Below are 20,651 nucleotides of genomic sequence, written 5' to 3'. Positions count from 1 at the left end.
TTTGCCAGCATCGATTCATCCTTGAGCATGCATTGGCTGGGGCTCTCTCCTTCCACTCCAGGCTCCTCTGGAATTGCTGGTGCGCCCTGCAGTCTGCTCACAGGATGAAGAGCTGGAGGACGTTGGACAGAGAGAAAAAGGGAGAGATTATGTCTAAGCCCTTCCCTCTCCCCTCCCTCCTCCTGCTGTCAGCCCTCCAGGGAAGCAAAGCAGGAAGAGGGAGAACACATGCTATCTCTCTGTTTAATTCCCCAAGAAGATCTAGGGACACCTTCCAGGTCTTAGAGCTCAGTCTTTAAAAAAAGAGAGCGAGAGAGAGCATGAATCTAGAGGCAGATCCTGGCTGACTTCAAGAGCAATTTTATGACTTCCACGCAATCAAGAAGACAAATGTCCATCGATTCTTCCGCACCACCTAGGAATGGTGACAATTTCTCGCAGTGTGTCTTGTTCTTGCTGCTGGAGAGAGGGGACCTGGATGCAGCCTGTGCTTAGCGCAGTAAGTAACTTTGTGAAACTTTGTTCTGGAATGCTGTTAGGCTGCAGCAGGGTGATGGCAAGCCAGAGGCACAGATGAATAAGGTTCAAGGGGTTGTTGCTGTTGTCGTTGTCGTTAATTATTATTACCAACTATTTCCATCACCCCCAAAACTCTACAAATAGGCTGACTTCCATCCCAGCATTGTATATGTAATTCCTGCGCATGGGGACAGAGGAATCGTGTATGTATGCTGCTAGCAATTTGTAATGCAACTAAATGGCTACTGAGCATATTGCAGGCAGAAACAAGAGGATGACACACTCTCCCAGCCTCACTCACCCTCACTCTCCCAGCCTCATCCCCACAGTGTGCAATATGGGAGGGAGGAGATTATTTGGGCTACCTTTACAGGGCTGAACACTCAGAAAGCCCATCATTATTATTGTTGTTGTCAAAATTCACATCAGCTCATCAACATTAAAACGTTAGGCTTCTCGGACTTTTCTTTTGTTGCACCCATTGGTGAAATGGGGAAGGGATGTAGCTCAGGGGCAGAGCATCTGCTTTGCATATGGAAGGTCCCAGGTTCAATCCACAGCATCTCCAGGTAGGGCTGGAAAAAAGTCTGGACTAAAACCCTGGCGAGCTGCTGCCAGTCAGTGTAGACAACATTGAGCTAGAGGCACCAATGGTCTTTCTCAGAATAAGGCAGCTTCCTAGACCCCCCTGAATGTGAAATGGTATCAGTTGGTGGATACTCGAGAGAATCCTGTTAGAGGCTTGTCGATCCCATGACCAATTATTCACTTATACAGTATTTCAGTTTCTTCTGCTCTTAACTTTAAGGAGGGGGGTTACCTTTAATACAGCATCAGAAGAAAGGTAACAGCATTTAGAACTTCCAGCTAAGATGAGCATGTTCAGTAACCCCTGCCGCCTGATCTCCTGGCAGACAAAATGCCAAGGCGTTAATTAATCCCTGAGAGTCTACTAAACACTTATGGACTACCTGGAGAGATTTCTTTCAGAAATGCCATCACTTGGTGAAGTTGATTTGCAGCAGATTAAGGGCAGACAAAAGTAAATCCTGCCTACATAAACACAATTAACATATAGAATTTGCTACGCAGAAGTGTTAGTGGTCCGGGATTGTGGGGGTCATACACCACACTCGCACACCCCTTTCTATCCTCCATCCAGGCACCCAAGCGACATAATTAGTAGACACATTCCAGCCACGCAAAAACACTCACAGAAGCTGCAGCTCAGGGCTAGCGAGGGGTATGGCGTGGGAGGGTGTGTGGTCTGCATGGTCTGTGGATTCCCAAGGGCCTGATGGAGAAGCCTGGAGGGCCACATTTGGCCCCTGGGCCTGAGATTCCCCATCCCTGCTGTAAACAAAGGGATATTTTGGACTTGGTTGTCATTTGTTTGTGAATTGTCTTGCTCTTTCTTCTTGAAATGAAAAACCATATATATGAGTAAATTCTAATTCTAAAAATAATCTCTCTTTCTGTTTCCTCCCCACCTCCATCTCCTCAGCTAGCTTGGATCTGATGCTGCTTCTGTGCTGGAGCTCAAGTGACAATCCTCAGAGATGCCTATTCTCTCTGGAGGTAGTGACCTTGATTACAGCTATACTTCCTGTAGTTCCTTGAACCATCTGTTTCCCATCTCAGTGGTCGAGACTCCCTCCGCCAAAGGAGTCCACTACCAAAGGGCCCAGAGGATTTACCGCCCAGATCACCTCCGGGAGGTTGATCTGAAGAGGGAGATTGTCGTCAACGTTGGTGGCATTAAGTACCTGTTGCCTTGGAGCACGCTGGACGAGTTCCCATCATCTCGGCTGAGCAAACTAAAGTTCTGCAGCACCTATGAGGAGATCATCCAGGTGTGCGATGACTATGATGAAGACACCCACGAGTTCTTCTTTGACCGGAACCCTAGGGCTTTTGGGATGATCGTCAGCTTCCTCGCGGCGGGGAAACTGATGCTTCTCCGTGACACCTGTGCCTTGTCTTTCCAGGATGAGTTGAGGTACTGGGGGATTGAGGAGTCCCGCTTGGAGGGCTGCTGCTTCCGAAAGCTCTTCCAGAAGGTAGAGGAGCTGGCCGAGGTGCACAAAGAGGAGGAACAGCAGAGGACCAAAGTGTCGGCTGGTGTCCTGGAAGAGGAGACCAAATTTGGTCAGTTTATGAGCAAGCTGAGGGACATGGTGGAAAACCCCCAGTCGGGCCTCCCGGGTAAAATCTTTGCTTGCCTCTCCATCCTCTTTGTGGCAACCACAGCGATAAGCCTTTGTGTCAGCACCATGCCGGACTTACGGGAAGAAGAAGACAGGGTAAGTAAGTCCCTGTTTTGTGCTGGAGGTAGAATACCTCTTAATACCAGTTTCTGGGAAGCACAAGCTGGGAGTGGGCTACAGGACTCGTGTCCTGCTTGTAGGCTTCCTCTGGGCATCTGATTGGCCACTGTGAGAACAGGATGTTGGACTAGATGGGCCATTGGCCTGATCCAGCAGGACTCTTCTTATGATCTTAGCAGCAGCAGGAGTATTAGTTGCATCACATCTCCACGTCAGTGCTACATCACAGTATTCCTCAGGAGAACACTGCACCCCTATGTTTGGCCTAGTTCACACATGCAATTCCCTCTGTATCACTTTTGAGCGTTGTACCCACATTCACCTGTGTATAAGGAATGGACATTGGGGGAATGACATTGTGGCAGCAGGCTCCACCCTGATCTATGTACATTCACATGTATGCGCGGAACTTCTCTCTATGCAGCTGGGATCCCTGTTTTTCCCGTGTCTCCCATCAGTATTGGCTCCAGTATTTTGGAAGCCTTTGGGCAAGATGGCCGCAATGTTGCCCTACCCTTCCTCCTCCTCTTCTCTGCCATTGCAACTAGGTAAGCATTGCCAGGAAGAGAAATGATGAATAAATAGGGGGGCTGCTTATTCTCACTGCTGCCATGACTGCATATTTGCTCATTCCCTCTGGGACAGAGGCTGCGGGATAGAGGCTGCAAGCTGGCAGCACCGGAGCCAGGGGGCTCTTAATGGTGGGGCCCCTGCCATGGCACAGGCCTTGGAAGGTGCCTGACCTTGCCGACCTCTGATGCCAGCCTTGTCCCTGAATGTCTGGAGAGAGTCCTCCATATGTATGGCTGTGCCTGCAGGGGCTTGCTACAAATGTTACAGTGCATAGGTCAGTGCAATGCCACCCTCCCAAAACACACGTATCATGCATAGTTGAATTATACACACCTGTGCAGGGCTTTGGTGAGTGAACTGACCCCACTGACTGGCATTGTGCTTGAGGCAATGAGGCTTATTTGCTCTGAACTGGTTCACAAATGCATGTCAACATTGGATAACGCAGGAGCCAGGTGATGGAATGTTCATGCATGAACCAGCCCCATAAATACCTGGCTAAGTCAGCGTGCCCAAATGTTGCTGGGGAAGGACCATCGCTCAGGGAATGTGCTTTGCGTGCAAAAGGCCCCCGGTTCAGGGCTTGGTGTCTTCAGATATGGCTGGGAAAGATCCCTGCTTGCAACCCTGGCAAGCCACTGACAGTCAGTGTAGACAATACTGAGCTAGGTGGACCAATGATTTGACTTGGTATAAGGCAGGTTCATTGCAAGCATCCGTAGCTCAGTGGTAGATGGTGGGCTTTGCAAGCAGATGGTTGCAGGTTCAATCCCCGGCACCTCCAAGTAGAACTGGCACAGTGTAAGTCAGCGTCTGATATTCCTAACGTGTGTTTTAAACATGCTTCATGGGATAATAATAATAATAATAAATGATTATTATCCTGCCCTTCTTCCAATGTGCTTCTCCCCACATTTTGTTTAACCCCCAACAAGCTTGTCAGGTAGGTTAGGCTGAGAAGTAGTGACTGGCCAAAGGTGAACTCTGATGCTGAGGAGACTGGCTCTGGTTTCCAGGATGGTGTAGTGGTTAGAGTTTTGGACTAGGACCCGGGAGACCAGGGTTCAAATCCCTGTTCAGCCATGAAGCTCACTGTGTCATCTTGGGCCACTCGCCAACTTCCAGCTTGACCTACCTTAAAGGGTTGTTGTGAGAAGTTGGGATATCAATGCAAAAACAAGTACATGAACAAATCCGGGTCTCCTGGTCCTAATTCAACACTCTAGCCACTATACCACTCTGGTTCTCTACCATTTTGTGTGTTTCCTGGCATAAAGTGTTTCTTGAAGAGCTAACATAACTATCTGACTCAGGACTAGCTTGTAACCGTGGGGGAGGGAAGCGGAATCATGCCCAATGTGAAGAAAAGCCTAGTCATGAGGAGGGGGGAGGAATGATGTGGTCAAAGAAAAAAAAACCCAATTAGCTCATTCTGAGATAGAATGAGTGATTTAATTTTCCTAGATTAGCAACAGGGCTTAATTTGAAATGAAGGTCGCTCATAACTTCAGTTCAGAGCAAACTCAGAAACTGTGAAATGAGAGAGTAACGCTGTTTGCATATTTTTAAATGGCCAGCAAGGAAGGAAATCATTCATCCCCCTGTTAAACCCCTTTTCACAGGCACTGTTTTATTGATACGGGAATGTAGAGATGAACTAACCAGCCAATAAACTGCTCCTTGGAGGACAAATCTATGTACAGATGACAGTGAGTCTGAAGATGTATAGGGTGCCCTTCTGTCAACAGTGCAGCTGACAAGTTGCTTAGATTGTGGGGAAAAAAAGTGTTTCTTAGGCAGTTCATGAATGCCCTAAGCAATTCTTGGTCAATTTATTTGATTGTTTGCTAATAAATGGAAAGGGAGCTGATCCAGTCACTACTGGCTGTGCTGCCAAGAATTTTTTGTAACCATCCCAAAAAAGTGCACACTCTTTGTATAAAAAAAAAGAATAAGAAAAAAGGCTACACTTGGCTGTCTTTGTCTGCAGTTGCATTTAATAGTACATTAATTCCCTTCAAACTCATCAGTATTTACTAACAGCTTCTGCAAATAAGTATATTTTCAAAGTAAGCCCATTAAAGTTTTGCACAATAGTTTTTGTTCTTACAGGACAGCACATGTTTACTTGTAAGTAAAATATGGAAATGGACTCCATTCAAGTCGATCCTGACTTATGGTGACCCTATGAATAGGGATTTCATGGTAAGCGGTATTCAGAGGGGTTTTACCATTGCCTCCCTCTGAGGCTAGTCCTCCCCAGCTGGCTAGGGCCTGCTCAGCTTGCCACAGCTGCACAAGCCAGCCCCTTCCTTGTCCACAACTGCCAGCTGGGGGGCAACTGGGCTCCTTGGGACTCTGCAGCTTGCCCACAGCTGCACAGGTGGCAGGGCATGTCACCTCTGAGTCACTCCCTGTGGGGGTGATCTTTAGCTGGCCCTTGACACCCAGGAGACATGAGCAGGGATTTGAACTCACAGACTCTGGACTCCCAGCCAGGCTCTCCTCCCCACTGTGCTAAGTCCCTTTCTGTTCAATAGCACTTATTACCAGGAAAGTGTGCTTAGGGTTTCCATGTTCATCTTTTAAAGTGTCACAAGATTCTTTGTAGTTCAGTTGGGATTGTTTATCAGCCCAATCCGCAGCATGTTTACTCAGAAACAGTGGCAGCTGGTTTATTTATTTATTTATTTATTTATTAGATTGATATCCTGCCCTTTCTCCCAGTAGGAGCCCATGGTTACTCCATGACAGTAGGGCAGTGGAATCCACTCCTTGAACAGCTCCTTGAAAGTTCAGACTAAAACCCGGTGCGCGTTGCCCTGCCCCAGTGGCATGGAGTCACCAGCCACCACTGCTGAGAAGTAAGTCTTACTGAGCTCAGGGAGCCAGCCCATTGCTAGGCACATTATTCAATGGTGCTTAGAGTTTTATATTCTAGAAGAGGCTTTCTTGGTGGGTGGTGGGTGGGAATGCCTTCCAGAGTCATCATTCTCTAATACTTGGGCAAATGCACCTCTGTGGTGCAGTGGCTTAGCTTTGGCATTCATATGAGGAATCTGGAAATCCAGAAGTTGTTGGATTCTCATCAACTCCAGGCAGAATAGTCAATGGTTAGGGATGATAGGAGTTGTGCTCCAACAACATCTGGAAGGCACCATATTGGCTACCCTTGTTCTAGATTCTAGGGAACAGAGTTAATGGAACAGAGCAGCCTTTTCCAACCTTTGACCCTCCAGATGTTGCTGGACTCCAACTCCCATCAGCCCCTACCAGCATGGCCAATGGGAGGATGGCAGCAGTAGCCCAACAATGTCTACAAGGCCACAGATTCCCATCCTCAATTTTTCCTAAACAGAACATCTCCTCTTTTTATCACCTGAGTATTTTCAATCAGTCTTCAGTGGTGGTGGTGGTAGTAGTAGTAGTAGTAGCAGTACTACTACTACTACTACTACTAATATTACTACTACTACTACTACTACTACTAATAATAATAATAATAATAATAATAATAGCAGCAACCCTGAACTTTATCACTTTCCTTTAAGGTGCCTTGTGATAATAATCTTACTAGCAAATCTGAAATTATCAATATTTAACTATATCAGTGCAATGCGGATCAAAATAACTTGTTAACATTTTGACACAAAACCCACCTCCACCAAAAAAAAGTGTTTATAACGATATGCACATAAAGGTGTGCACAAAATTCTTCACAAAGCATGCAAAATAATCTGCATGTCAAATGCACAAAATGAGAAATAAAAAGAGAAGAAACTGAGCTGCCACCTATGCGTGATCATGGCAGCTGGTTCAAAGCTGACCATGTATTTCACAAAGAATGCCAGAAAGCTGGTAATAAAATCCTTCCTCTTTTCGCCAGCCTCCCACTGTTCTGACTGTGTGTGTGACTCATAGAGCTGGAAGGGACCTCAAGGTGCAATGCAGGGAATCCAGTGCTACAACAATTCTGTTAGGTGGGGTTCCATCCTTTGCTTGAAAACCTCAAAACAAAGTAGAATCCATCACCTATTCCACTGTCAGAAAGATTTTTCCTAAATCAAAAGGTGGTAGTGGGTGCAGTGGTGGCTGGTGGCTCCATATTTCAGCACCTGGGACAGTTCCCCAGAGTGGATTCCAGTGCCACACTGACATGGGGCCACCAGCTGCCACTGAGTGGGGGTAACATTTACCAATCCTGGGGCTGCATTGTCTTGTGGTCAATCTTTTGGGGGCTGTATGCCAAGAGTGGGCAGAGCCGGAACAAAAAAATGGTGGGGCCAGAGGCAATGATGGGTGGGACCAGGTGCATTTCTTTGATGGCTTGTCCATTCTGTGTGTGCCGAAAGCTCTGTTTGAGTGTTTGTTCATAGGAACATATTCACAGGAGTAGACTTATCCCAAGTTGGATTAGTTTGTTTATTGAGCTTAGTACACTTTTCATAGACTGGCATCCCCCAGATGCAAAAGTGGACAGAGTCATGGACGTGTGCAGCCCTCAAGCCAGTGGTGCCTGGCGGCTCTATACCAGTGGGGAAAGTGGAATCCGCTCTGAGTTTTAGTCCAAATTTGACCAAGGTGCTCCTTGAAAGTTTGGATTAAAACCTGGAGCAGATTCCACCTCCCCTCTGACATGAAGCCACCAGCCATCACTGCCCAGGGCCTGAGATACTCTACCCCTGTCCTGCTTGTAATTTGAACCTGGAACAAGACGTTTGCTGCATTGTCTGTGTAACAGCCCTTCAAATATTTGAAAATGGCAATCATTTTTCCTCTTTGTCTCTTCTCCATGCTGAACATATCTTAACTCCTTCAGCCTTCCTTGTAGGCTGCCAGAGTGCTCAAGGGAAACTAATCTAGTTGAAGACTAAAATCCTGTGCTCACTTACTTAAGAGTAAGTCCCACTGAATGCCAAGGTTCAGCAAGGAAGTGCTGTTGGACTAGGACCTGGGAGACCAGGGTTCAAATCCTTACTGAGACATGAAGCTCACTGGGTGACCTTGGGCCACTCACTGCCTCTCAGCCTAACCTACCTCACAGGGTTGTTGTGTGGATTAAATAACAACAACAACAACCTAGAATGAGAGCACATGCTTGGCAGGGAAAGGGCTCTGGGTTCAATTCCTGCCACTCCTGCCTTTAAACCTGGAGAGCTGCTGCCAGTCAGTGTAGACCAGGGGTGGGAACATCAGGCCTGGGGTCCAAATATGGCCCGCCAAGCCTCTCCTTGGCCCTTGGGACCCTCCCCAGCCCACACCACCTCTTGACCCCCTTCTTGATTGTTTTCCGTGGCTGGAACGTGTCTTGAGCTCTGCTTGGATGGAGGATAGAGAAGGGTGTGTGTGAGTGTCTGTAGCAACTAGCCTACTGTACAAAAGTGGCATTTGCATCCATTGCTCCACCCACTTTTTGCCTCTAGCCCCACCCACCCCTGGCATGTGGCCCCTGGAAGGTTGCCCAGAAGGGAATGTGGCCCTCAGGCTGTGAAAGGTTCTCCACTCCCTGGTGCAGGCAATACTGAGCCGAGATAAACCAGTGGTGTGATTCGGCAAGGGCCGTTCCTGGTGAGACCTGGGAGTGAATTCCATAAAGTGCACATGATGCTCTAAAGATGGCGGAGAATTATAAGACTGAAGGAGAGACACAGAAATCCTTTGCAAGGCCGTTTCCTAGCGTATACGATTCAGATCAGATATACTGTAGATGTTTATGCAGCTTATGACATCTGAAGGTCAGAGGAGGTGCGCCAGTTCGTGGCAAGCGCCCGCTGCTATGTTGTCCTTGTGCAATGAAGGGTCAGTCTGAGAGGCGTACCAACCCAGGTGGTGAACTTAGGGAGATTCTCTTGTCCTGAGTTAAACATGCATAGGATCGATATTCACTCGCTGGAGGAGGAGGAGGAGGAGGAAATGACTGGGTAAGCAAAAATGAAATAAAGGTGGACATAAAAAATGGAAATGGTCTGCCTTCAAGTTGCTCCCAACTTATGGCGACCCTATGAAGAGGGTTTTCATGGTAAGCGGTATTCAGAGGGGGTTTACCATTGCCTTCCTCTGAGGCTGAGATGCAGTGACTGGCCCAAGGTCACCCAGGGAGCTTCATGACTGCATGGGGATTTGAACCCTGGTCTCCCAGGTCGTAGTCCAGCACCTTAACCACTACACCAGCTTCATGGAATATGTGTTTGAATTACTCCCCCCCTCTCCTTTTACTATGCATCATGTGGTACAACCGTACAACTGTTTCCACATTTTAGCGCCCTGTGGGAGGTGTGAAACAGACAAGGCTGTGTCTGCCTGATTGCCTGATAAGTCATTCAAAGAGATTCTGAATGCAACTGCAGTGGAGTTCAGTATTGTTCAGTATAAACTGTGGACTGGTGCAGGGAAGTCTGGTTTTTCAGAGAAATGGGGTACAATCCTATAAGCCATTACTTAGGAGTAAGTCTCAATGAACTTAATGGGGCTTACTTCTGAGCAGACATGCACATTAGAATTCTGTTCTATTAGGACTGCACTTTTAATTCTCTCTTCCAGCCTTTGACCACTCAGTGCCTTTCAGATGTTTTGCACTACAGCTCATTGCTGGCTGGGGCTGATGGGAGTTCTAGTCCTAAATATCTGGAGGGCACCAAGTTGGCAAAGGCTTCCTTATTCTGGGCAGCCTGCCAGGATTTGTGCTACATTTCAATAGGAAAAGTACAACCTCTGTGAAAGTATCTCTGGAAATCTAAGAAGTCTTTTACGAAGCAATTGCGTTTCAAAGGGGATAGGGGAGGCAGTTAAAGATGCTTTGTGGTGGCAGCTTCATTCAGAGAATCAGAGATCTGCTCTGGTAATCTTTCCTAGATCCCTCTTCAAGACAAAACCTGTTCCCCAGAGATTAACTGATAGGATACTGATCACAGAGGTCACTTTCAGATAGGGATGGAAAGATCTGTCAGTTGCAGTTTTCCCAGTTTCTCATTTTTCCAGTCTTAAATTCAGTCCTCCACATTTCTGCGGCAATTTGCATTTAAAAACAAAATCCTCATGGAAATTCTCCAGTATAGCGACAGTCTGGAACTGCCCGGAGATGCAAAAACAGGGAGAGATTGCACCACAGAGGTATGTGTAGGGGGAAAATGATTCTGCAGGATTCATGCAGCACATAATTAACTTCTGGAACTCACCACTACAAGATATGATGGTCATTATCTCAGATGGGTTTAAACAAAATCAGGGATAGGCCCATCAATAGCTGTTAGCAAAATAGAGCCTCCATGTTCAATGGCAGTATACCTCTGAATAGCAGAGGCTGCAAACCAACTTAGGGAAGGGCTGTTTCCTTCATGTCCTGCTTATTTATGGACTTCTATGAAGTATCTGGCCAGCAACTATGGGAAGGAAGGTGCTTAGACTGGATGAATGTTTGGTCTGATCCAGTAGGGCTCTTTTTATGTTCTTAAGAAAATATATTAAGTTGTAAGAAAGTGGCTTAATTTGTACCAGACCTCCCTAGACCATCAGCCTGTAACTTATTTCAAATGCCAAGCCCTAACCTCACAATGTGCCAAATGAGCTATGAATACATTTCATTTTAAGGCGTTCAACTGATTTTTTTTCTTTTGTATATAAAAAAGTTGTTAATCATACGGTCACTAAGCAATTACATTTCCATACTGCATACTGGAAAACACCTTGCACCATCAGATTACATGTGCACAGAAGTGCAAATTGCATTGAATGCAGCTTCTCTTTTCACAGCTAGAGAGGAAAAACCCAGAGCTCCTGCACCTTAAATCCACCCCCACCCCATTGTAGAAGAGAATCTTAACTTTCCGCAAACCTGATCTATCTCTGGAACCACTGTGCACAAATTACTAGGCTTCTCACAAGGTCTACTGCTTCAGTCTTGCTTTTTATTTTTTTAAAAGAGAAGTTTCTGTAAGCATGGAGGAACTCCGTACAATTCCTCAGATCACCCATATTCATTAAAATCTCTCTCTCTCTCTCTCTCTCTCTCTCTCTCTCTCTCTCTCACACACACACACACACACACACACACACACACGTCAATGAGACGGTAAGGGGGCGCTCTTCCCTTCCTTGGAATTCTAAATGTAATGGTGGGTGGAATGGGTTGCCAATGACCTGTAGGAACAATTCATAGACCTTGCCCCCCAGAAACATTTCTACAGCAGTAGTGTAGTGGCAAATTCAGAAGTGTGGGGTCCCTTCATGATAGTCACAGTCACACACCCCTTTTTGCTGCTGGGTTGAGTATGAAATCCTTGTTAATGTCTTCTCCCAAAGCAAGAGACGTCCCTAGGAGCCAATCAGCATGAAAGGGAAGAGTGTTAGCTACTGAAAAGAGTCTTCTCAGTGGCTGACTCACCTCCTTTCACTCTGATTGGCTCCAGTCAACAGAAAAAGACATCGGGACCGAGCCTTTAGTGTGGCAGGCTCTGCACTGTGAAACTCCGCTACCAATAGAGGTTTCTTTCAGGCATCTCCTGAAAACTGAACTTTTTAAACAGGCCTTTTCATAGGAATTTTCCAACCAATGCAGTACTGATGGATGCTTTTATTATTGTTTTTAATAATTTTTATTGGTTTTTTAAAAAAGTTACCTCATGTTTTTATATACTGTAATGTCACCTTGAAAAGGGTGGTTTCTAAATATTTAAATAAATAAATAGGCTTTAGGGTGGCCAGCTGAACAGAAAAAGACACCCACTCCCACATGCACACTATCATGTTCCTGCACCTTTGATGATGACTTGTACTACGAAAAACAACGGGCAAAGCTCTTGGCACCCTGAAAATAAACAGTATCGCTTGCTAATGCCCATCGATCAAGCTGCAGTTAAAGGTACACGAGGAGGAGACAATAAAATGAATGGGAAGTCAACTTTGCTTCTCTGCTGTGCTGCTTGACTGCAGTGTTCGGTCAAGGATGGTTAAGCCATCCTATCTCATCCTTGTAATCACCATCAAGTAACATATTGACTGGTGCCAGGCCAACTCTCTGCCAGCCAGAATTTTTCGGGTCTCAGCATGTGCTGCTATTACAAAATCCGTGAAATTCTGGAACAGCGTTTCAAAACAGTGCTGGTGGCTGTGGGTTGAAGGGTGGGGTTGGGGAGGGAAGGAAGACACTCATTAAGATTTAAAACCAAACTGGATACATAAGAAGCATTTATCTTGTGTCTGAAGAGGCACTATCAGGAACTGAACACTGAGGTTGGTCGCTAGTGTATTGCTCAAGGACAGTACTGCAGGTCAGCATCATTGGGCAATTGCTAAGGCCCAGACCTAAGTGTGGGGCCTGATGCTGACCCTCAGAGCCTCCTGGCTCTGCTGCTCCTGTCTTCTATAACATAGGAACATAGGATGCTGCCTTATACTGAGTCAGGCTGTTGGTTCATCTAGGCCAGTATTGTCTACACTGATTGGCAGCGGCTCTCCAGGGTTTCAGATAGGAGTCTCTCCCAGGCCTACCTGGAGATGCCTGGGAAAAACCTGGGACCCAGTAGCGTAGTGGCAAATTCAGAAGTGCAGGGTACGTTGCCCTCCCCCCCTTTTTTGCTGCTGGGTTGAGAATGTGATCCCTGTTAATGCCTTCTCCCACAACAGCAGACATCCCTAGGTGCCAATAAGCATGAAAAGGGAAAGTGTTAGTTACTGAGAAGAGTCCCCTCAGTGGCCGACTCACCTCCTTTCACTTTAGTTGGCACCAATCACCAGGAAAAGACAAAGAAGCATGTTAGAAGACACTTCTCAGTAGCTAACACACTCCCCTTTCATGCTAATTGGCTCGTAGGATGCTGGAGACATAGGGATTCTGCTCCCAAAGAATTAAGGAGTCTAAGACCCCTTGAGAATCCAGATGACTACACCCCTGCTCAGCCCTTCTGCACGCAAAGCAGATGCTCTACCACTGAGACATAGTCTTTCCCCTAAGTGAGTGGGCAGTGACAAAGTCAATGAGGAAAAAAAGAAGTAGCTATGTGGACTAATCCTAGATTGGGAGCATCAAGGATTTCTTTAGAATGTATTTAGATATTTGGGGTGTGTGTATTTTGAGCTTACTTTATCACTTCGTGAAGTTCAAGGGTGGTACGCGGTGTTTTCTTTCCATCAACTCTAGCACTCTGCAGCCTCCCTGGCTTCCTGCACTTCCTGATCTGAAAAAGCCTGATGAAAGGAGTCACTTTCTGAGTCTTCTCCTGGGCTTTAATTGAAGTGCGGGAATCTGAGGAGGCTGCAAAGCAGAGAGCACTTGGGAGATGATTTGTAGAAAGGAAGGACACTCCCAAACACCCCTTGGCCACCTCAAAAGGTAAGCACCTCAAAAGCACACGTACTGTTTTCATAAGAATTTCACTGAATTTTTCTCTCACAGCTTTCGCACACAACTTCTTTTCTCATTAACTCAGTGGAGAATGGTAGGATAAAAAATGCAAGACAATTTTTTGGCACAGCTCTGCTAGATAACCTTTGCTGTTAAATGACATAGCTCTATGATACCTTCTCAATGATCCATAAAGAAAGGTTAGAGTTCTCCCCGGGCATATCCAGATTCAAAGCAGAGGAGTGATGCAGGGTTGCCCACAAAACCTTTTGTGGCTAAAAGATATTGCTTTACAGCCGCATATTTAAAAAGCCAGTGACCCATTGAGAGTACTTTCCCCCCCCTTTTATTTTCTCAAGTTCATACCTTGTACAGTTTGATTTAATCGGCGTCAGGGTTAATCATTCACATGCAACCAGCAATGCAGGAATGGTGACTCAGCAATCTCTGAGGCAGCAATGCAGTCAGGGGATTTCAACAGTTCCAGCTTGTAAGAGACTTGTGGAGAAGGCAGATGCAGAATGCTCAAACTGTAGGGGTTTTCTTTCCTTCTGGGTAAGAAATTCTAGCGACCTCTGGTTTAGAACAAGGATTCACTCCATTGCAATGTTTCTTCTTCTTCATCATCATCATCATCATCATCATCATCATCATTATTATTATCCGCCCTTCAGCCAAAGGTCCCAGGGTGGGTTACAACAATTAAAAATATATGTAATTATTGAAAACAACCCAAACAACATCACAGTAAAAATGGTGGGTTCTAAAAATATACATCTCTGGTGTCGAAGGCCAGGGTAAAAAGGTGCAGCTTCAGCATTCATTGAAAGTTGTACGATAAAGTTGCCAGGTGCACCTTGCTGGGGAGTTCCACAGCTTAGGGGCAGCCGCAGAGAATGTCCTCTCCTGGGCCACCCCCCAAGCTTCTGAGGGTGGCAGATCTACCAAAAGGGCCCCCTCTGCTGATCTGAGCACCTGAGGGGGTCTGTAGGGAAGAAGACAGTCAATTCACCAAACTGATCGGTGCCTTCGATTAGTCAGTCAGCAGATTGTACTTTTGAAAATTATTTTTATATACATACAAGCATGCATAAAGCTTATTGCCTAATGGCAAGAGCCATCAACATCCAAAACAGGCAGAAATAGAATGTTTCAGAATACACAGACAAAAAGTGCCCTAAGATTTTGGGTTGTATGGTGTGTGTGTGAATGGAACTCGCATTCCTGCCAGAGATGACCTTTAGTGTAGCAAAGTTTACCCTTGCAATGAAATTCTTACTCGGCATTAATTTCTGCAGCTATCGCCGCTCATTGATTTTGAGCCGGAAGCCCGCAGTGGTGTCTCTAGTAAACAACAGCTTAATTTGTAGATCTGTGCATGGAGGCTTTTTAAAATTTTATTTCAGTTAGCTGTGGGTATCATGGAGATTGACTAATAATACACTGCAATGCTAAAGAGTTTGCAGGCAAGATGTAACTTTGCTCTGGTCGTGGTAGGGATGATAGCACACAGGAGGTTGCTGAATTGGCGACCTAATACATCTAAAATAAATGAATGAATAAATAATACAAAAGGGCTCATTTTTATATTGCTTTTGTATGTAGGCATTTTCCCAGAAGTAGAGTCATTTGAAGATCTGACTGTAGCAGATGGCTGGTAGGAGGGTGATTCATGAGATCAATGGGTGTTTATTACACACTTTCTGAGTCTTGGGGACCCTGGGAACTAATAGTCTGTTAGGAGGGAAGGGAATGCCAAAAAGGATTTCCCAGCACCCTCACCAGACTGTTACAATCATGCCCTGCTTGCTGTTTTCCTGGAAGCTGGTGAGGCACTGTCGAAAACAGGCTGATCTGTTGGGGGAAGGGCCATAGCTCAAGTGGTATTTATTTACTTACTTAATTATTAAATTTATATCCCACCCTTTCTCCTAGAAGGAGCTATCACCAGTCATTGTAGACAATACTGAGTTAGATGTACCAATGGTCTGACTCAGTGTAAGACAGCTCCCTATGTTCCTATGCTGGGCTAGAAATGGCACCTCAGTCGGATCCTGCAAAGCTCTTCTTGTGCTCCACAACTGCCAGGATGCATTGTAGGAAGACAAGACAGTTAAGCTGGTATGAAACCTATATGGAGTGCAGATCTGCCTCGAAGTTTCTATGAACACAGGGAGCTGCCTTAGATTGGGTCATACTGTTTGCCCATGTAGCTTGATATTATCTACTCTGACTGGTAGCAGATCTCAAGGAACTCTGCCAGGGCATTTTCTCATTCCTTTGTTGTTGTTATGTGCCTTCAAGTCGATTACGACTTATGGTGACCCTATGAATCAGTGACCTCCAACAGCATCTGTTGTGAACTACCAGATCTTGTAAGTTCAGGTCTGTGGCTTCCTTTATGGAATCAATCCATCTCTTGTTTGGCCTTCTTCTTTTTCTACTCCCTTCTGTTTTTCCTAGCATTGTCTTTTCTAATGAAACATGTCTTCTCATGATGTGTCCAAAGTATGACAACCTCAGTTTCATCATTTTAGCTTCTAGTGACAGTTCTGGTTTAATTTGTTCTATCACCCAATTATTTGTCTTTTTCGCAGTCCATGGTATGCGCAAAGCTCTCCTCCAACACCACATTTCAAATGAGCTGATTTTTCTCTTATCCACTTTTTTCACTGTCCAACTCTCACATCCATACAGAGAGATCGGGAATACCATGGTCTGAATGATCCTGACTTTAGTGTTCAGTAATACATCTTTGCATTTGAGGACCTTTTCTAGTTCTTTCATAGCTGCCCTCCCTAGTCCTAACCTTCTTCTGATTTCTTGATTATTGTCTCCATTTTGGTTAATGACTGTGCCAAGGTATTGATAATCCTGGACAAGTTCAGTGTCCTCGTTGTCAACTTTAAAGTTACATAAATCTTGTGTTGTCATTACTTTAGTCTTTTTGATGTTCAGCTGTAGTCCTGCTTTTGTGCTTTCCTCTTTAACTCTCATCAGCACTCATTTAAGGAATGTGACCAGACAGTGTGCTGGATCCAGGATTAAGATCGCAGCAAGGTGCCTTACACCAGATGAGACAGTGGCTGCATTCTGACAGCACTTTCTTCAGTTTTCCTCAAGTTTACTTACCTGTTAATTTTAGCATTTTATGTGACCTTTCACGTGACGTAAAAGCCACTTCTGGAAACCTAGTGGGATCAACTGGAAGTTTGGCACTCATTTCTGTGTTAATTGCTTCCAGGAAAAAAAAAATCAGTTTGCAACCCCATTAGCCCAGAATATCACAGGAGTTCTGGTGTTTATTCTTCCTGTGGCTTTTTTGGGATCATGCCACCGTCACTCACATTACCTTATTCGGGGCAGTATTCTGCCATACAGAAGTGTTCACGCACATAAAGAGTGGAAGGGGTGTCCGGTGACGTCTGCAGTTGTCGTGTCACACCACAGGCCCACTGATGTGAATGAAAATTAGCACAACATGATGGCATATTGATGAAAAAAACCACAGTTCCAAAACGCAGCAGCTACTGCAGCGTGGAAGGAACATTAGAAATTGGGACAGAAGTGCTAGCGTTATAATCAGGAAAAATAACACAATGAATCCCATATCTGCAGCCTCTAGGTTCATGTAGCTAAGTATTGTCTGTACTGACCAGTGGCAGTTCTTGGAGCTCTCAGGAGAGGTCCATTTCCCAGGAGGGTGTGGTGATACCTGGTTCTTTTAACTGGAGATACCAGGGACTGGACCAGAGACCTTCAGGCACACATGTGCTGTACTACTGAGCTATCGCTTCTCCCCAAGTCAACATCTGGGTTCTTCCATACAGCACACAATCCACAGAACATATTCTAAGGCCGGGATGGGGAACCTATAGCCCTCCAGGTGTTGTTCCACTCCAGCTCCCATCAGACGCAGCCAGCAGGGCCAATGGCTAGGGATGATGGGAGATGTAGTCCAACATCATCTGGAGGACCACAGCGTCTGTTATAAGTTTTTTTAAAAAATGCATTGGGCTGCCTTAGGGATGATATTATTATTGCTATCACTATATCTTTCACCTTAAGTGATGGAAAACCTTCAGCTAGGAATATGAGCGTGTCATTTATGGAATGGTAATGAGCTGCTGCACGCTAATTATTCTTTTTAAAAGATTCAGAATTTTTTTCTCCTTGCTAGAACAGTTCTGGATCTATTCTGAATCTTAATACATTGCCAAAAAAGCGGAATTGCATCACTCTGAAAAGAGGATGGAGACCTGCACAGAGTGTGTGCATACTAATTGAGAGGTTTATTCCCAATTTAGGAATAATTATTGTAATTTACATAGAAGCATAACTCCTCATACTGGGGGAAGACTGTGATTAGGTGACCTTGTGTGCCTGCTCAGTCTCTTGTTCAGCTGTGAACTGTTGATGGGCAACTTCAGCTTCAGCCTCCCATCCCCTGCACTCCTGTTTTAAGGTTCTTTCCTTTTAAACTAGGACCAAATAATCCTTTAGAAAGAGGACTATCTAGGGATGGACACATCTGTCAGTTTCAGTTGTCTCAGTTTCTCATTTTTCCTATCTTAATTCAATCCTCCACATTTCCACAGTAATCTGTGATTTTAAAAAGAAAATCCTCATGAAATTTGTCAGCATATTAGTGCAACCTTCTCCTAATAAGCAGTTTTGTATGCAGTTTCGACAAACATACCCATTTTGGCAAGCAGTTGTTCCTAAAAGAATGCATTTCTGTATGCTAACTTCACTATTATGTGTATTTTATGCACACTTTCCCCTAATATATGCATTTTGGTCAACATTGTTGGGTTGGAGAACTGCATTGCAAAAACTGGAGAAGTGTCAGTTTCGAAGGATGGCTGTGCTTTGGTTCACATGTTGATTCAAGAAGCATGGATTATGTAGCTTCTCATGAAAATGCAAACCAAAGCAGATTTCTCCCCCATCCCAACGACTGCGTAAAATAAGGCACATGGCCACTCTAAGTCAAGAATATTCAACATGTACAACATGCGTTACGACGTCCGCCTTATTTTTCTTTAAAAAAACTTTTCATTTGTCATGAATAACAACATGTAAAAACAATGCACAGAAAATATTCTGAGTTTGGTTTGTTTGGTATACAATACTACTTGCATCATTGTTCTGATTTTCATGTTAGGTAGGGAGTATGAGGCAATCAGTATAACTCAGCCTCTCAAGTCCATGGGATGAATCTGTACCACTGTCCTATGAAATCATCTCCCATATTCATTTGTCTTATTGCTTGCACTTGTTTTGTCAAATCTTCCGTTAAAGCGTATTCCCACTTAAAATGTTCCCTTCTTGAACTGTGCCTCTGTCTTCCAGTTTCTTGTTATAATCTTCCTAGCTGCAGCTAGGAGCAGTGATCACATCTCTTTATAAGGCTGGAAAGATAAATATCCATTGTCTATTACGCAATGGACTGAAGACCTCATTGCCCTGGCTACATTTAAACATACTTCATATAGACATCAGTTTTGAGTGGATACCTCTTTAGACATCTGGAGGGCTTATATTAATTTATATGCTTAACTCAAGATGGGTACGCTATTCATAATGTACACTGATGGCAGTTCATTGTTATTATTAGTATTCATATTTTTCTCTTCAATTTTTTTTGTACCTTCAGTATTTATTTTATTTTAATCCATTTTCCTTTGTCTTTTATTGTTAAATTTGTAAATAAAAAATCATTAAAAACATCTTCATAGGGTACATCTGAATTTCGATCATCAAAAGCAGACCTTATCCTGACCTTTGACACCTGAGATGATGATGGTGGTGGTGGTGATGGTGGTGGTGATGATGGCTTCTTTCTTTCCCCTTCTGCACCCAGGGCGAGTGTTCCCAAAAGTGCTATTACATCTTCGTCATCGAGACCATCTGTGTGGCTTGGTTCTCCTTGGAGTTCTGCCTCCGATTCATCCAGGCCAAGAGCAAGTGTCAGTTCTTCAAAGGGCCCCTGAACATCATTGACTTCATGGCCATCTCCCCATATTACGCATCCCTCATTGTGCTGGATGATGAGCCTGCCAAGAATGACAGCAGGCCAAGTGGGAACTTGTACATTGAGAAGGTGGGCTTGGTGCTAAGGGTCTTACGTGCCTTGAGGATACTGTATGTCATGCGCCTTGCCAGGCACTCCTTAGGCTTGCAGACGCTGGGCCTCACCATCCGGAGGTGTACGCGAGAGTTTGGCCTGCTTTTGCTCTTTTTGTGTGTGGCTGTCACCCTCTTTTCCCCGCTGGTCTACCTTGCAGAGAATGAGTCTGGGAAAGTCCTGGAGTTTACCAGTATCCCTGCCTCCTATTGGTGGGCTATCATCTCCATGACGACAGTGGGCTATGGGGACATGGTACCCAGGAGTGTCCCGGGCCAGATGGTGGCCCTGAGTAGCATCCTGAGCGGGATCCTCATCATGGCTTTCCCAGCCACCTCCATATTCCACACATTCTCCCACTCCTACTCTGAGCTGAGGAAAGAGCATGAGAGGCTGCAGTCCCGGATTACCAGGATACAGAACGCCAACACCTCGGGCGACAGCGACACCTTGAACGAGAGTGAAAGCTTCATTTCGGACACAACTGGCTCACCCATCAAGTACATTTACAAAGGCTAATGGACACCCTGCTGCAATAATAATAATAATAATCTGTGTACTGTCACACACAAAGCAAAGCAGTAGCCCAAGGCTTGCAATTCACCATTTTCAATGCAATTGCTTCTGCAAACATCTGCCCGGGTGAATCAAGAGCTTAAAGCACTTTGCTGGGAAGAAACAAGCAATGCTCAGGCAGTGCTGGCAACAGCAGGGAGGGTCTGGGATTGAAAGAGTGGGATCCAGCAAATGCTGCTGCTGCTGA

General features: G+C 45.2%; 1 protein-coding gene across 1 annotated transcript; it reads left to right on the top strand.

Moving 5' to 3' along the window:
- The first annotated feature begins 2,078 nt into the window (after positions 1 to 2,078).
- KCNG4 (potassium voltage-gated channel modifier subfamily G member 4) lies at positions 2,079 to 20,407 on the top strand. Its single transcript, XM_061594160.1, has 2 exons — positions 2,079 to 2,822; positions 19,625 to 20,407. The coding sequence occupies exons 1-2, from the start codon at positions 2,079 to 2,081 to the stop codon at positions 20,405 to 20,407; spliced, it is 1,527 nt and encodes a 508-aa protein (XP_061450144.1).
- The last annotated feature ends 244 nt before the right edge of the window (positions 20,408 to 20,651 follow it).

This window comes from Rhineura floridana, chromosome 13 (genome assembly GCF_030035675.1).
Source record: "Rhineura floridana isolate rRhiFlo1 chromosome 13, rRhiFlo1.hap2, whole genome shotgun sequence".
Classification (NCBI taxonomy): domain Eukaryota; kingdom Metazoa; phylum Chordata; class Lepidosauria; order Squamata; family Rhineuridae; genus Rhineura; species Rhineura floridana.
This window is presented reverse-complemented; position numbering and strand designations above follow the sequence as displayed.